This window comes from Odontesthes bonariensis, chromosome 21 (genome assembly GCF_027942865.1).
Source record: "Odontesthes bonariensis isolate fOdoBon6 chromosome 21, fOdoBon6.hap1, whole genome shotgun sequence".
Taxonomy (NCBI): domain Eukaryota; kingdom Metazoa; phylum Chordata; class Actinopteri; order Atheriniformes; family Atherinopsidae; genus Odontesthes; species Odontesthes bonariensis.
This window is the reverse complement of record NC_134526.1, coordinates 21167236-21185241: the sequence shown is the minus strand read 5'-3', so window position 1 is coordinate 21185241 and position 18006 is coordinate 21167236. Positions and strand designations below refer to the sequence as shown.

General features: G+C 39.3%; 1 protein-coding gene across 3 annotated transcripts; it reads left to right on the top strand.

Moving 5' to 3' along the window:
* Positions 1 to 854: 854 nt before the first annotated feature.
* LOC142371415 (NACHT, LRR and PYD domains-containing protein 3-like) lies at positions 855 to 12862 on the top strand. 3 transcript variants are annotated; one of them, XM_075454077.1, is made up of 12 exons: positions 855 to 943; positions 3172 to 3487; positions 3657 to 3700; positions 3859 to 4092; positions 4388 to 6269; positions 6392 to 6565; positions 7121 to 7267; positions 7501 to 7674; positions 8103 to 8276; positions 10357 to 10524; positions 10836 to 10885; positions 11103 to 12862. In XM_075454077.1, the coding sequence occupies exons 2-12, from the start codon at positions 3204 to 3206 to the stop codon at positions 11651 to 11653; spliced, it is 3882 nt and encodes a 1293-aa protein (XP_075310192.1). In that variant the 5' UTR covers positions 855 to 943; positions 3172 to 3203; the 3' UTR covers positions 11654 to 12862. The 3 variants fall into 3 exon arrangements, with proteins under 3 accessions (XP_075310192.1, XP_075310190.1, XP_075310191.1); XM_075454075.1 differs by having other exon boundaries at positions 3856 to 4092; XM_075454076.1 differs by lacking the exon at positions 855 to 943 and having other exon boundaries at positions 1306 to 3487; positions 3856 to 4092.
* The last annotated feature ends 5144 nt before the right edge of the window (positions 12863 to 18006 follow it).

The window sequence follows — 18006 nt, the reverse complement described above, 5'->3', positions numbered from 1 at the left end:
ATAAAGAGGTCAAGGAGGAGGTTGGAAAAAGGCAGAGGTGGACAAGAGAGGGATAAGGAAACAAAAGTGTTGACGTAGAGTGTTGTTGCTGAGTATGTCCATCCCTTTATGACCACAGTGCACCCATCTTCTGATGGCTACTTCCGGCAGGATAATGCACCATGTCACAAAGTTGATGTCATCTCAAACTGGTCTCTTGAACATGACAATGAGTTCACTGTACTCCAATGGCCTCCACAGTCACCAGATCTCAATCCAATAGAGCACCTCTGGGATGTGGTGGAATGGGAGATTTGCAGCATAGAAGGCAAAAGGGGGTCCAACCTTTTACTAGCAAGGTGTACCTAACAAAGTGGCCGGTGAGTGTATATCTTGACGAATGTTGTCATTGAGGAATGTCAAAAATGACTTGTAGAAAGGTGCCTTTCGACCAACAGCGTCGAGAGTATAAACAGCCTGGGGTCTTTTTTTTTTTTAACAAGAGATAAAAAATTATTTTAGGCCTGGGTCTTTTGCATTTCCACCGAGATGTGAGGTTCAGGGTAAAAAAAAAAGCAAATTAAGTTTACTGAAGTGTATCGCTTCACCCTGTGTGTGCCCGCTGGAGTCTCTGCACTGCCACACCAAGCCTCCAGTAAAACAGGGAAGCACACTTCAGCTGAATTAACTCAAAATCTGTCCATGCAAAACACTTTTATGGGGCCTATCTTTTCTACCTATCTTGCATTTTGTCTCTTTCTCTTATGCACTCGCTCTCTCTCTCTCTCTCTTTCTTACACACACACACACACACACACACACACACACACACACACACACACACACACACACTTATCAAATTGCTTCCTTCCTGTATAGGACAGCAAAAGTTCAGGATGTGAGGCGTCCACAGGCTTTCAGAAAACAGCATGTCGCGGCTCATTGCAGGACACTACATATGAAGGTAATACATAATATTTGTTTCGGTTCCTGTTTATATGTAGCTGCGGCTAATACATATTCAGCAATATAAAAGAGAGTCGTCGGATTGGGGAAGTTGTTTTAGGTAATAACAGGGCTCTCAAGTCTTACGCAATGAGCGTGAAACACACGCATTTCAACAAGTTCACATGCTCACACGCCACACATGCCACTTCTCACGCTGAGAAATGATCAACTTCGTCGCACAGAAATTCTAATGGCCTATACTATAAACTAGGGTGACCATATTTTCATTTTGGAGAACCAGGACACCTTGGAGCGGAGGGGGGGGGGGGGGGACGACTCTGTTCCCATGCATATGGAGGATGCTGCTGCTGCTTTAACAATATTATTATTTATATTACATATTATTATTATAATATTATCATTATTTATGTCTGTGGCATGCGCTCACTTAACATAGGCCTACCCAGTCCTACAATAACAAGATATTTACAGTTGGTTTATTAAAAATGCTTCTCAGTAAAAGTTAACAACAATAACTCTCATAACAAATGATAATTTTATTCAAAATGCTTAAGTTAACAATTCCTGTAATGAATGAATAGCACAATGAAAGAAATAATGTCTCATCTTAACATCCCTCACTTAACAACAAAAGTTAACAATAACTCTCAACTCCAAATGACTGTGTGATCGAGCTAGCACTACTCTCGCCTCGGACAGCTGTCTTGTGCTTCTCGGTGTCCAGGTGGCTTTTCAGATCTCTTGCACCTCCATTGGACACCGAGACATATGTGCCTGCTTTGCACACTGTGCACAAGGCTTCCCATTTGTCTCGACCCGGTCTGAAAGCGGGGAAACTCTTTTGTAAATCGTCGGTAAACGTGCATTTGCGCTTCGGCATGTTTGTTGCTTGCCTACTGACAGTCACGCTGTTTACATTCTGATTAAGAAGGCTGCCTGCACAGACGCGGGTCAGGGATTACGTCACACGCTGCACCGTGGGCAGTGCCCTAGTGCCTGTAAATTTAATGGTCCAAAGAAGGTAATTTAAAAACCAGGACGTTTCCTCACTTTCTAAAAAAAAATCCTGGACGCCCGGCACAGGACGTGAAATACGGACATGTCCCGGGAAATACGGACGTTTGGTCACCCTACTATAAACGAGTCAATGGCAGGTTACTGTGCGCTCGTACAGCTCAGAACTATAGCTCTGGTACAGCTGTCTTGATTTGGCAACCCATTGGCAAATCACAAAATAGAGAAATTCTATTCTATCAGCCAATCAGAAAACAGAATTTCTTGTTGCCGGGTGAGGTCTGAAATAGCTTTCAGCTGCAAGCACGCGTGCAGAAGTCGTAGACGAGCTGGAGGTGGAAGAGAACCGTCAGGATCATCAGCAGGTCAGATCTTCATTTATTTGAATCTTTTATTAGTTACTATAGTTTTCCTACTCTTTGTAAAAGACCAATACCTGCCGACTAAAGTGTTCTTTGGAGTAGTAGGCCTAAATATTCAGCACACACCCTTTGACATGAGCAACAATGAAAAATGAAAAATATGTAGGAGTGTAATTAGGCTTCCGTGGTTAATTTTTTTCAAAGGTGACTGGTATGAGCAGATTCCCAAGGCAATCTACAATTGCCAAACTGGTATTAGTTCTGCCACACTGAAATGCTGATGCAGAGAGGGTTTTTTTCCATGGTGGGGCTCAATAAAACCAAGACCAGGAACACTTTGGCTCTGAATGGAACTCTGTCATCCATCATGACTGTGAAAATGGCTGACATTGAGCCACAGTGCTTTAAATGGGAGCCCCCAATATCAGTCATCAAGCATCAAAATCTGCCACAAACACTTACAACAACAAATTTTGTTTGTTAAGACTTTGCATACCTAAAACAATTTATTTTAAAATATTGCAGAATTTAGTGTAAAAGTGAAGATTTGTGAAAACTTGAGAGCCCTGTAATAAAGATAAAGCATATGAACACATTCCAGTTTACTATTTCCAGATAAACAAAAATTATCATGGCTATACTGTATGTATGATTAAAACAAATGACGGTTGCAGATAAAGAAAAAAAAACTTGACTTTCACTTTCAAAGACCAGGATCTCGTGCGTAAAGCCACAACATGCAATAATGGCATGAACGTTAGGCCGTTCTGATTATAGAACATCACATATAAAGTAAAAATGTTAATTCATGATGTTTTTATACATCTAAATATTCTACAAATGATAGAACCACTGAGCTGACACTGAAGAAACAACAACATGGGTAGCCAATGCTCTGCCCTCATGAGGGGTCTGATAAGGGGAAACGATGGACCTGACCAAACCAAAGATGAGATTTCCACCACGGTGAAAAGTGCTGAAAATGCCCCTCTCCTCCAAATAAGTCCATCTCTTCTGGAGGAGAGGTCAGACACAAAGCTGAAATCGGGGGAGGAGTCTTTCTGCAGGCAAGCAGAAGAAAGTTCCTCTAAAAGAAATGACTGTAGTGAGAAGAGCAGCTGTGTGGAACACCAACATACGACGGCTGAAGTTAACATCCTGAGGTGGGATTGTCCTTATTTTTCCAATAAACCTGAATATTGAACAAAAAAATGAATAGGCGAATGTACAATAGAAGCACAATCACTTAAAAACAAATATAACACCACTTGTAGCTTCAAGTATTGTTAACTCATAATCCTGTAAAGATTAATTGTGTTTGTCTTTTGTTAGCGATTGCCCATCTGATCCTGCGTTAAACGCAACAGAGGACAAAGGTGAGTTCGAATCAATCATTTGAGGAGCAGTCTTGATTACCGTTGGTGATAAAAGAAATAAAAAAAATTACAATAGGCCTTTTATTTCGCCCAATGCTTATCAGTATAACAGTTTTGATTTGATATGCCGTAACGTGCTTGTTTTCTTTTTAAAGAAGCTGATTGGGTGGACAGCAACAGGGCTGAGCTCATTCAAAGTGTCACTTTAGTGATGCCAATAGCAGATCAGATGCTCCAGCGGCGCATCATCCATAAAGAGAAGTACAACCAAATAAAGACCATTAGTACAAGCCAGGATCAGATGAGGGAAGTCTACAGTGCCCTTACATGTACACAAGCCAAAGCTGGCTTCTACAGAATCTACAGAGAAATGCACCCTCAGACATTTGAAAGTATGTGCAATCCAATTTTAAGAGTTGATATCTGAAGTTAATCTAATATAAATATATATGTATATTTTATATATTAATCTTAACAGTATAGTGTTATCTGGTGCCAACATTTAAAACCATAGAGCACAGACCCAGATGTTTCAAATGAATTTCTTTCGGCAAGTCTCACAGATAAGGCATTACAACAGCGTTACCGTTAGCAAGTTTTATTGCATTACATGGTTATCATCATCAATATGATGACAAACTGATTCAAGTACGTTATCAAAGCAACATTTTATTCCTGTTCCTACAGCTGAAGATATCATCAAAGAGGTCATCAGAAAGCACAAAGAATTTCTCATGAGAAAGTGCACATGGGAGTTCGAAGGCACTGAAAAAGATCGCAAAAATGAAAAATCGTTGGACAAAATTTACACAGAGCTTCACATTATACAAGGCGAGAGCGAACATGTCAATCAACAACATGAGATTTGGGAGGTTGAAGATAAGACAAGGTATCAAGCAGCGGAGGGAAATAAAATCGACTGCAACGATATCTTTAAGAGTACGCCAGAAGATACCCCGTCATCTAGGGATGGTCAAAGACCAAAGATCCGAACTGTGATTACGAAAGGAATCGCTGGCATTGGAAAAACTGTCTCTGTGAAGAAGTTCATCCTTGACTGGGCAGATGGGACAGCCAATGAGGACTTGGACTTCATTTTTATGTTTCAATTCAGGGAGTTAAATCTGGTCACAGATGATGAGTTCAGCCTTGAGACACTCGTGACAGAATTCAATCCAGAGCTTAAAGACAAAGCTGTCACAAAAATATTTGCTAATCACAAAGTCTTGTTCGTTTTTGATGGTCTTGATGAAAGCCAACTTAAACTGAATTTCAAATCGACCAAAAGACTGACAGACCCCACAAAGAAATCATCAGTGGACACTGTGGTGACCAACCTCATCCGGGAATATCTTCTTCCCTCTGCACTTGTTTGGATAACATCAAGACCAGGAGCAATTCAACGCATCCCACGACAGCATGTCTACCAGTGGACTGAGGTCAGAGGATTCAATGATCCACAAAAAACACAGTACTTCAAGAACAGAATTGAGGACAAGGTGGTTGCTCAAAGAATTATTGAGCACATTACGACGTCACGAAGCTTATACATCATGTGTCACATACCTATATTCTGTTGGATTGCCTCAAAAGTTCTTGTGTATTTGCTTTTGAAAATGGGCAGCACTCCAGATGAAAACATGAAGACACCTACAACTCTTACTGAGATGTACACACACTTCCTCCTCATTCAGATGAGGGTTGCTACTGAAAAATATGACAATGAGGATGACTCTGATACAGCAAAGATCTTCAAGTCAAATGAGGAATTCATTTTGAAATTAGGCCGGATGGCGTTTGAAAAACTGGACAGAGGTGAAATCATATTTAGTAGCAACGATCTGGAAAAGTATGGCATTGACATAGACAAAGCTGGAGTCCACTGTGGGGTGTGTACAGCAATATTTACAGAAGAGAATGTGTTCAATACAAAGAAACTTTACTGCTTTGTGCATTTGACAGTTCAGGAGTACTTTGCTGCTCTCTTTGTGTACAACAGTTTTGCAAGAAAAAAAATTGATTCCCAAAGCCTCAAGGATTTCCTGCTGCTCATAGGGTCTAAGGAGGAGCTCAAGCTCCAATTGGATGCAGATCCAATTGATCTACCTTTGAATGAGCTGATGGAAATTGCAATAGCTAATTCAGCTGTGAGAAAGACAGGAGAACTGGACATGTTCCTCAGGTTCCTTATTGGCATGTCTCTCCAATCAACACAAGAACTACTTCAAGGCCTGATTCAGCAGACAGAGGAACACAAAGGAGTTGTTGAGGAAATTACAAGCAGTCTAAAAGACATAGATCTAGATAACTGCTCACCTGAAAGATGCCTGAACCTTGTCCACTGTTTAGTTGAGCTTAATGACAGTTCCATACACAATACTGTCCAGCAGTATCTAAAAACAGATCAAGGTCCAGAAAAACAGCTCTCTCCTGTTCAGTGCTCAGCTTTGGCCGACTCCATTCTAATGTCAAAAACACCTCTAGAAGAATTCAACTTGAAGAAATACAGACCCACAGTAAAAGGTATTTTCAGACTGATACCAGCTGTGAGGAACTGCAGAAAAATAAGGTGAGTTGGATGGATGAAATGGATGAAAAATCCACACTTCTTTACATTGCGTTACATGTTTAGATTTTGGAGTTTTCTAAAACATGATCTGGTTTTGAAGGATTCTCTCTTAATTTCTGCAGAATCTCAGGTGTGCATCTTGATCGTTGGATTTGTGAAACAATCTCCTCAGCTCTCCAGATGCCGCACTCTGTGGTATCTGAACTACACCTGATAAATAATTTATTTTATGAGAAAGGCATAAAGATCTTGGCTGATGGACTGATCAACGCTCAGTGTAAATTAGAAGCTCTCAGGTTAGTGAAACTTCTTTTGATATGATTGTTTTATCTCTTCTGACTCTGTTTTGGTGCTATGTTTTTTGTTTGTCATGTACGAGTCTCGCCAACTACATCTATGAATGGAAAGACCTCATTGACATTGGATTACGGCACAGCTCGACTGTTTTGACAGAATTTCTGTCGGCCTATGTTGTTGTGCGTATTTTACACAATGACGATAAAGATTCTATTCTAAGTAACGTCTTTGTGTAAACCACTCTTTGTCTACAAATGCAATATGACATCACACATCCAACCTACTTCAGATCAAATTCTTTAATCTCACCTTTGTTTTTTGACTTGTTGATGTCATATAAATTTGAGTTGGTTGCAATCTGTTTGCAGTCTGGTTGAAAAAGGATAAACACATCTTCTGACCATGTTTACACTAAGTATTAGCTAGCTTAAACTGAAAACTAAAGTTAGAATTCAGGGATGTTAAAGCTTGTTAGAATATAAAGTTAATTTTTTTGTTCAGATTTTCTCAGCACCTGAAGGGAATTTCCCCTTTTTTGTCTCATGTGATTATAGTCTCTCAGGGAGCGGAGTCTGGGAACTGCTTCAAAGTTTGGACTGCAATCTCAATTCAGTCATTTTACATCTAAGAGAGCTGGAGTTGAGCGAAGTATGCCCTGTGAACTGTGTTTGGCTGAACAGCTCTAAACTGGAGAAGCTCAGGTCAGTTTCAGACATACTATTCCCCACAAAACTGGAGTGTGAATTTTGAGCAAAAGGCTCCAGTTTGTTAGCAATAAATTCAGTTCCTTCCTGTAATGTACATTGTCTTCTCGATACCCACTGATCATGTTTCATGCAGCACGCAACAGTCAACTCATGTTTTTAGACCTGATTGATTGGATTGTGTTATTTTAAAGCATCTGAATGAATTTTTATTCTCTTTGTATTAAAAGACTGAACCGAAATTCGGACATTACTGAAATCTGTAAAGCGCTTGTGACAGCACTTACATCCAAGCCGTCTAATCTGCGAGAGCTGGAGCTGAGTTACACCGATTTTGAAGACTCAGAAATGGAGGTCCTCTCAATTGCGCTGATGAGCACAAACTGCACACTGGAGGCATTGAGGTAACATGAATAATGGTGCAGCATTTTTTTTTAAAACCATCTAAATTTCTTCTACAGCTTGAACTCAGCAGAGCGCAAACCATTTTAATCCTAAATATGATTAAAAAGAGTACAGTTGGAAAAAGTCTTAAATAGAGTTTTTTTTTGAGTCGGGTATCTAAAAAGATGGAAAAACTGAACAACGCTAAAATCAACCTTGAGGTCAGGTGAGACATTGGATTGTGGTCTGATGAATCAAAGTTTGGAAAGAGCTAAAGAGGGGAGAGACAATGCAGATTGTTCATGCAGTTCAGAAGACAGCATTCATGATGACTAAAGAGGGTGTATTGGTGTACACAGCATGACTACAATGTAAAGTGCGATAGCACCATTAATACTGAATGAGCTATATGAATGTTTTGGATTCTGTTCCTGTGTTTGACATTCAGTCTCAGTCACAACAAACTAACGGCAAAAGGTTGTGAGACTCTTGCCTCAGCACTCACTGCCAGAAAGTCCCCCCTGAGAAAGCTGGACCTCAGCTACAATGACCTGCACGACTTGGGACTGAAGGCGCTCTGCAGTGCACTGACGAACCCACACTGCAGCTTGGAAACACTAAGGTCAGAGCAACATATACTGCTAACTCGCACTGACATCACAAAATTGTATCCAGGTTAAAAATCTTACGATGTAAAAAAAGTAATATTATGTTCGTCTATGCATTGTTTATTTTTAATATCTGAAGTGTATTGCTTTAGTGTCGTGGCCACTGTGTTGTTGAATTTAATTCCAATGATTTACCTTTTTAAAAAATGCAATTTATGAAAGCGAATGTATAATCAGAATTATAGAATGCAATCCACTCTTTGTTATAGCTGATGGTGTGAATATATATATACAGTATATATATGCTGCGGTATAAATATGTAAATTGCTCTATACACTTTCAATTAGTGAATTTAGTTTTTCATCAGAGTACGCATAACTGATGATATTACTTGTGCCAGGCACAAAACTATCACCGAGGTTATGACAGCTGCCTTATCAAAGCTAGGACCGGAAGATGGTTTGCAAGATAAATGGCATTACACGGTATAGCATATCTTTCCAAAATTCCAAACAAAATTCCATCCATCCATTTTCGCCCACTTATCCGAGGTCGGATCTTTGAGGCAACAGGTCTAGGAGAGAAACCCAGACATCCCCCTGCCCAGCGATATATTCTCTAGCTCCTCCTGGGGGATCCCGAGGCCTTCCCAGGCTGGAAGGGAAATAGAATCCCTCCAACGGGTCCTGGGTCTGCCTCCTACCAGTAGGTCACGCCCGGAAAACCTCCAAAAGGAGGCGACGAGGAGGCATCGTGACCAGATGCACGAGCCACCTCAGCTGACTCCTTTCGATGCGGAGGAGAAGCAACTCTAGTCTTTCAGCCGCTTGTATCCGCAATCTCGTTCTTTCGGTCACTATTCAGATCTCATGACCATAGGTGAGAATCCCTCGGGGAACGCGGTCGTAAGCCTTTTCCAAGTCTACAAACATATATATATTGTATGGCTCAACTCCCATGATCCCCACAGTAACTCTGAAAGGGTAAAGATCTGGTCCACTGTTCCACGACCTGGGCGAAAGCCAGATTGCTCCTCCTAAACCCAAGGTTAAACAATCAGTCAGAGGCTCCCCTCCAACATTCTGGAGTAAACTTCTCCTGTGGAGGCTGAGTAGTGTGATCCCCTTGTAGTTGGAACACACTCTCTGGTCCCCTTTCTTAAAAATGGTAACCACCACTTCAGTCTGCCACTGTTCTCAAACTTGTACAGTATCTACTTAGTTCACACTCATGCAAAGTATACATAATAATGATGTATATAACATAATGTTATAACAAACCAAACAACTTAAATTCTGTGCTTATCAGTTGTGGCACCCCTTTGACCAATATGGTGGCCGTGTGTATCTCTGTGTGTATATATCGATGTAGCAATGTGTGAAAAAGTCTGAAGAGAGAGCAATGTAACAGAAAAATAGAGCTCAAGGCATGCTAGCAAGTGAAAAACTGGTGCTTATTAGGGCATCTGTGTTACAGCTGGTGGAGATGATGTGAAGATAACCCAAATGCAGACACTGAAGCAGACAGGATGTTGAAGGGAACTGACTTAACTTATTTTAAATTAAAACAAAAAAAACCAAGGCCAAGCTGAAACACCATAAAACTAAACTTGAGAGAAACAAAAAACAAAGTGCAGACAAACCTGATATAATAAACTGACAAGAACTAGAATAAACCACGAAGTAGACCATGAGGTAGTAACAGCAAGGATCAGACAATGACTGGGAAAAAACAGAGAGCTTAAATACTGTGGGAACTGATGAGCGAATAACTGCAGCTGAGAAAATTTAACACAGGTGAGTGAGTGGGGCCAATGACCTGAACGGGGGAACTGTGGAAAACTATGGTAGAGAATATGGAACAAGAGACAAAACAGAACCAAGACTAGACTAACTGATCCTGAAACAAAAACAAACCATGAATGTAAGTATGAAAGACAACTACAGACTAGACTAATGCAAACAAAAAAAAACGAAATAACCAAGTAACAAGAAAGCTGAATTAAAACAAAATATAGAAAACCAAAGTCCAAAAACCTACCAACCCTAACAATCCGCTACTTTTCTAAATTGCCAGTCATTTGATTTCTGTAGGCTATTGTTCTGTAAAGTGACATGGGAAGAATCTCTGGCATCGGCTCTACGGTCAGATCGCTGCAGCCTCATGGAGCTGGACCTGAGCTTCAATTACCTCACAGATCAAGGAGTCAAGCTGCTGACTGAAATACAGAGGGATTCACGCTGCAGTCTGGAACATCTCATGTATGCTTAAACTGGCTTTTTCTAACTGACAAATATATCATTATTATTCTAATATAAGTCGAAATGGAGAAGGGCGTCCACTGCCCACTTATTGGAATGTTGGTGTATTGATACTTCGTCAACACACTAAACCACACGTGATTCTTGATGTTCTCATTGTTGTGTGAGTGCGTGTATGACAGAGAAATACATTGTCAAACACCTTGTAGCACCTAGCTAAGGTTAAAAGGCACTAAATATATATGTGTGTGGAACCTTTTATATGTGACAATATTTTTAATGTTTTTACCCGCTTATGTATTTGTCATCAGCGTGGACCAGAACGAAGAATGCTGGGTTAACGTCAAGCTACTGAGACAGTGTAAGAATATAATTATCTGTCATAAATCTGATGGGACGTGTATGCATGTTGCAGATATGTTTTTTTTTTTTCAATGTAAAGACTAGTTATTTTACAGTTTAATCAGTATCTGATCATGCGTATTAAGAATAAATACTCTGATTAGTCAGTTACTCATTTAAGAACTGTCAAATTGAGAGGCATATGTCTGGACCTGTTCTATCTGTCCTGACTGTAGATGTCTGTAATCTGACGCTGGACTCCAACACAGCGGGAGGGAATATCACTTTGACCAAGGAGAACAAAATGGCAATATATAATGAAGAGACGCAAGAACATCCTGACCACCCAGACAGATTTGCTTGTCCACAAGTGCTGTGTGAAGAAGGTCTGACAGGTCGCCATTACTGGGAGGTGGAGTGTAACTCAGGTGAAGTTGGAGTGGCATACAAAAGTATAGCCCGGGAGGGAGACTGTTCTGCTGATTTTAGTTTAGGAAAAAATGAAAAGTCTTGGTGCTGGACTACTGATGGCCGTTTTCATCATAACAATTCCTCCGAAAACTTTCGTGCGTTAACAATCGAGAAAGTTTTTCGTGACAAGCGTCAACAGACAAGAGTCATAGGAGTGTATCTGGACTGGTCAGCAGGGATTTTATCCTTCTTTGAAGTCTTTCCTGATAACGTCATCCACCGGTACACTGTACACACAACTTTCACTGAACCACTCTATCCTGGCTTTGGTCTTTCGTCTGGATCACTTTACCTAAAGAACAAAGATGAGGTCTAAATTTAACATTTAATACAACTTCAGGAAAGTTTAAAAATGGCCTAAAGCAGAATATTAGCATTGCAAACCAGTACAATGTGAATTTGACAGGAGGTGCTATTAAAAAGTGACGATACTCCTGCTGTAAGACAATGCCACTCTAACCTTCTTCGCTGTCGTACATCTTTGTAAATATTGTACGCCACTGTACATACTTTCTTTCTTATAGTTTTTTCATTATAAACATGTGGCTGACCTGGACTTGAAGCCGTTGTTCTTTTGGTAAGAAATGCTATGCTTTAAAGTTTGTGTTAGACCGCGTTGTAGGTTCTTCAAGTTGCAGTTTAGTGCATCAAAATGTTCTTAATCATTATCATATCAAATAAAAGCCAAAAAACGCTGGGTTTATAGTCCATGTCACAAAGTGAGGAGGGCTGTCTTTGATGTAAAGCAAGTCTTAAACAGGATTAATATGTTGCTCTTTGTCAGTGACAGATATTGACAGCTCTACTTCTGTGACAGTCAGCTAGATGGCTGTAACTATACATATTATGGATTGTGTGTATGAATCTTTTGTTTTTAAGCTGGCAAATTAGATTCAACAACAGCAGTAATCTCTTAAACCACATTTAAAAATGAATTAAGTATTTGCAATAAGTCTTACATTAGATGTTTACAGTTGCACTTTTGTATTTGTTTATTTTATTTGATTATATAGCTTCATTGTATTTCAGATCTTTGGACTTTTTATCTGTATTTTTGGGACTTCATTTAGCGATAACATTGAAAAACCTTTCCATTTAATGGTGCTTTGTAAGGTTGTTGTTAGTGGTGCTGTGTAAATAATCATTGTTGTGACCAGACAGATTTATGTGTACTGCCACTGTATTCTAATGTTATAACACTAGAGGGAGTTGTTTTAAAGGAGATAACATTCCAGGCCAGCCTGTGGTGCAGGAATGGTAATAGAATATGTTTTTGTTTGTATAAAGAGCATTTTAAGAAATATTTGCTGCATATTTTCACTTTGATTTAACTGATGATGTTTTTCTGGGTCTTCATGTGAATGATTTACCCGATGAAAAAGTTTTTTTTTTTTTTACATTATGTTTTTTAACCACAGAGATCTTGTAGAACTGTGTATGTTGGGGCTGTTCAACGTGTGGATGCAACAGCATGATTTTCCATCATTTTTTGTTGATTTGTGTTACATTAAAATGTGGAAATTTCTCTTCGAGTCAAATGTTGGACATGCATAAATGCCTCTGTAGTGAAACATTATCAAACAAACAAAAACAAAACAGATACTGGATAAAGTACACATATTGTATATAAGGTCCATTATCAGAAGTGATGAGAACAATGTGAAAACATCACACAACCCCTGCAGCCACTAACAACATTCTTTAAGATTTTCATTGAGATACTGTCCGCCAGAGGGTAAGAATGAAAAACCTGCGAATGATCTTGTAAGACAACAATCGAACCTAAAAAAGAAAACAAACAAACATTGCCTGGCAGGCCCTCTTCATCAGTTCCAGAAAGCATATGCCTCAATCAATGAATAATGATGAAATGGAAAGCAACTTATAAAAATGGTAATCCAAATCATTTTATTCATCCTGCTTTCCAATTTCAGAACTACTGACTCAAAGGCTAAGCAAGCATGATTTAGTGACATCTAGCAGTGAAGTTACAGATTGCAACCAACTGAATACCCCCTGCCTCTCACTCCTCTACTATGTAGGGGAAACGACTACAGCCACTGATAATACAAAAGAATGTATGATCCTAATATCCTTCTGTAGAGCCAGTTGTTTATCTGTTCTACTGCAAAGACATCATGCTGCATCATAGCACGCATCATGGAAAAACACCAGCACTATATATTAATATACGTAGTTCATTCTTAAATAGCAAAAGCATAATTCTTTCCACAAGATTCTAGATGAATGAAAATGGAGTTATGGATATTCAATTCCATTTCTGCAGATAGATTGCATTTAATCATAAAAGCTTGAGCTTTAAACTGTGGTTTTGGTAACTATGGTTACAGATACAAAACCTTGTTCACAGATATACCTTTTTGACAAATGCGTCATTCCATATGATCAGGGCCAAAGATTCTGACTTGCACAAACCTTGGTGAGATAAAAGCTCCATGAGTCATGCAGGCTGGTCTTGACATTTGGCAACTTCAGAGTGTGAGATTATTTTATTTTTTCCATTTTCTTTAAAAGAAAATAAAAAAATCTGCCAGTGACAGATTACCTGCGTGAGAGAGTGCCTGTTGTCCAAATAGCGTGCAGTCGCAATGTGAACATGGTGTGTGATAACCAGGGGAGCTGCCTGCAACTAAATTGGAGCATATTGTTTTTTTTATGGATATCGTTGATTTTTATCTCTGTTTCTTTCTCTAAAAGGCCAGGGGCAATGTCTGATGTAACCCTGAGCCACAGGGTAGGGACCTCAAAACGGGCTTATATCTATACCTGTATCTGAATACATGATATAAAATAACGTTCAAAATCCACAACCACAACCTACTGTATACCCATACAATCTATTATTTCTACTCACGTGCACATTCTGAAGTTTCTACTGAAATGAACAACTTAAGACATATGGTGAACATACTTATCTAATGTAATGTATGACTGACCTGAGTCATAATGATGTAAAAATTGGAAATTTTTGTTCATATTTGGTCACCAACTTGCTCATTTCATGTTTACATTAATTCAAACCACCAATAACTCATGTGACTGAGGGACAGGACGAGGTAGCCTCTGTGAATCTTAAGGATATGACCTGCACCATGCTGATATCATGGCTGCACTGAGCTTTGTAACTCACCCTTCAGTCATTTCTGAACTTTGCTAAAGGTGCCATACACAAGCTTTAAAAACCTGGAGCGGATGAATCTTAGTCCAAAGCAAACAGAGCCAAACCAAAGATTAAGCTAATTTAAAGCATTTCAAGCAACTTGTAGAGATTAGAATCAGAACAAGGCTGACACCGGTCTTATTCCCTTCTTTTTTTGGTGTTATATCTTCAATGAGGGGATGTTTACTACTACATTACAGCTTTTCACAGCTTTTTACTTTTTTATTTTGAATAGCCTATGGAGAAATTTTTCAGAGTTGATTTCCAACATGTCTATAAGCTGTTTATTCTGTAATCTATAATCATACACAATTTGTATTTTGGACAGGGTTTCCTTCTGAAAACGTCTCCGCCTGCCGTTTATATAAAATAATAAGAAAAATGTCTATGTCATATTCTGACATTGGCTGGCGAAACTAAAAGCTATCCCATTTATATAAGACTAGCATTTTATATGCATTTTACTGAAATCTATTCATCCACATTTGAATCCTTTCGTACTCCTTGAAGAAGTAGTCGGGGTGAACAACAATAGCTAAAGATGGCTCTCTTAAGCAGGTTAATGCAACATCCTTGTTTGACAAGTTCTAGCATGAATATTTCAGAAAGCAAGCTTTCAAAAGAAAATGTTGAAGGTAAAAGCCTTATTTTTCAAGCCCTCTGAGCAAAGAGACACGGACTTAGATAACATACAGCGAAGTTGGACTTCTTGACAGATAATGCACAGGGGCAAAATCACTTACAAAGCTCTAAAGTTTGGATAAGAAAATATTTTGAGCATTACAAACTTTCTTTCTGAAGCTAAATTAAAAAAAAGAAGTTTTTTTCCCTTTAAACCTTGAAAACCAGACTCTTGAACAGCATTGAATATCATGAATAACACATTTATACTTAAACATATCGTACATGGTCCTTCTCTTTTCCTATCACACAGTAAATGTGTGTTCACAGTATGGTGCTGGAAATAGGTTTGTAGAAGTGGATGTGTCCCTTCCTTTGTTGCCATGCATATTTGATTCCACCCAGAAGGTTCTGTGAAATGAAACGAAAATCAAAAACGTCATCAACAATGAAGACAACGGCAGAAACAGCAGCAGCCTCTATGAGTGCAGGCAGCCCATCACCTACAGCCGCTCACAGGTGAGGTGTGTGGTCGGCAGTCCTGCTGCTTTTCCTTTCACTGACACCCTCTGAAAAGACAGAAAGAGAGGTAGAGACAAAGAAAGAGAACACTTCAAATCAAAAAAACTGAAGAATAGTTAGTGGGAGGAACATACAAAAAGGTATTTTTGAATATGGAGGGAAGACAAAAATATCAGAGGATTATCTGTTATGATGTAAACCTCTCTTATTTAATACGGTCTAACACATACACACCCTCAGAAAGTATGCAGGCTACTGAACGTTTGTTGACTGTGCTTATAGGTTTATTGTCCTTGAAGAAAATAAACCAAGAATGCTCTACGCCTGATTCAGATGAAGCGGATCTCTTCAAAAGATTGTTAAGTTCTGCACAAGGCTGCTAATGATGCATTGATCTGAATCAGGTGTGCTGAAGCAGGGAACCATCTAAAACCTGCAGGACAGTGGCCCTCGGGGACCCGGATGTGGACATCCCTGCTCTACGCAGTGTGTAAATTGGAAAGGTGAGGAGAAGAATAACTTCTTGAGTTTCAAAGTGGAGTTTATGATGAAAGAGGGACATGGAGAAAATTTAGAAAAAAGATAAAGGGGGAGGAGAACAGAAGGACTGCAAACCTACTGTAAGATTTAGAGATAAACAAACGCTTAGCCAGTGACGATTATGTCCACATGCTGAAATAACAGATGCTAAGATCAACTTTTACGTTCAGCCAAAGGCTTTCCTGGAGAATACACGACACTCTCTATCACTCTGATATGGTCCCAATAACTCTTGCAAATCTAAGTCTGTTGTATTCTGATGGAATCCACGTTAAGTGTAGTCCTTTAACTGACACAATGTAACAGCCTCTCTGTTAGATGGATTTCAGATCAAGTGCAAGCCCCCCCCTGGTTTTGCGTGGCTTCGTTCACTCAAATGGATTCAAACTCAAAACCAATTGGTGGTTATAAAGAACTTGAGGTTTGACAAAAGTTTAACCGTACAACTGACACTGCATGCATCAGTAGTTTCCATTAATGATCAAAACTACCTCAATGAAATGCATCACTGAAGTTTAGAAAAAGAGATGCCGGCCAAGCACCATGTTACTTCCCATGCTGTTGGAATGAGATGTTCAATCATCACAAAGCAGAGTAATGTTCAGGGGTCACCCTACTTTTGGTGACAGTCGCTCCAGCGTTTCGAAACAGTCTTGACTTTAAATCATCCCTCTGAAGCAGCTTGTTGCTCTATTTACACCTTCTTTGGGTAAATAAAGGTAAAACAGGCTCACAGTTTGTTGCAAACCGGCTCGTGGGTCACAACATGAATCGGATACTCACACCAAAGTTTACAAAAATAAGACTTTTATTTCAGTAGAGACATATTTGAAGTTGAATCATTGACCTAATGCAAACACAATGAGCTCCAGGAACAAGAGTGTTGAGCCTAATGGAAGCCTTACCAGGCATCACAAAATATACCATAACAACATAATAATAATAAAAAATAAAAAAAATGTATATATAAAGAAAATGAATGCTGCCAATTACATTAACAAGTCATATAGTTAGTTCAGTTAAGTTAAACTATGTTCAGTCAAAGTCAGAGAAGCTACCTTTTTTCCCACAATAGACCAGTTTCATGTTGACAATACTTCTAGAAGCTCCCATGGAGAAGTAAGGTCATTTATTATCTGACAAAAAACATGAGGATATTAAGGAAACCATATGTTTTACTACACATCAAACAATTTAGTCTTATCCTTCTTCAGAAAACAGCTGTAATCATGACAACAAACACAGAACTTCACTTATTTCACATGAAAAATATATTTCAGTGAGCCTTGGCCATGTTGATATTAATCTACTGACTGTGTGTGTGTGTGTGTGTGTGGCCGTGCTAAAGTATACTTCCTGTGGTGTCCTAGTTTTTTTGCCTGGTACTATTTGAGGTCAAATGGGAAGAAAACTTTCCACACTGTATGTAGAAGATTCATGCACTCTCACGTGCGTATGCGGCTGACAGACACAAATCTACAGTCAAAGACTCCATTAGACCATTAACGTTCTTCATTTTGATCAGTTGTGTTGTCAGGATACATCTTCATAGATGTGCCCACTTTTAAATCCTGACAATTTAATGCAGGTGAAATTTAAAACTCACATCAAACTTAAAACACAGACAGGCAGAGGACAGAACAGTGTCACGTACTATTACCATAGACAGGTCAGTATACGGTGACACAGCCAAGATGGACACCAGAGCTAGCAGGCGTGTTGTTACCCAACATATACACATATGCACACACACACACACCCACATACACAATTTATTGCAAGCGAGGAACAGACATCATGGGACC

Excerpts from the sequence above, each read along its gene's own strand:
- LOC142371415 (XM_075454075.1), top strand. The coding sequence starts at position 3,204 with ATGGGTAGCCAATGCTCTGCCCTCATGAGGGGTCTGATAAGGGGAAAC. Across the intron at positions 3,701-3,855 it reads AAACGCAACAGAGGACAAAG|AAGCTGATTGGGTGGACAGC; the intron begins GTGAGTTCGAAT and ends TTCTTTTTAAAG. Across the intron at positions 6,270-6,391 it reads AGGAACTGCAGAAAAATAAG|AATCTCAGGTGTGCATCTTG; the intron begins GTGAGTTGGATG and ends TAATTTCTGCAG.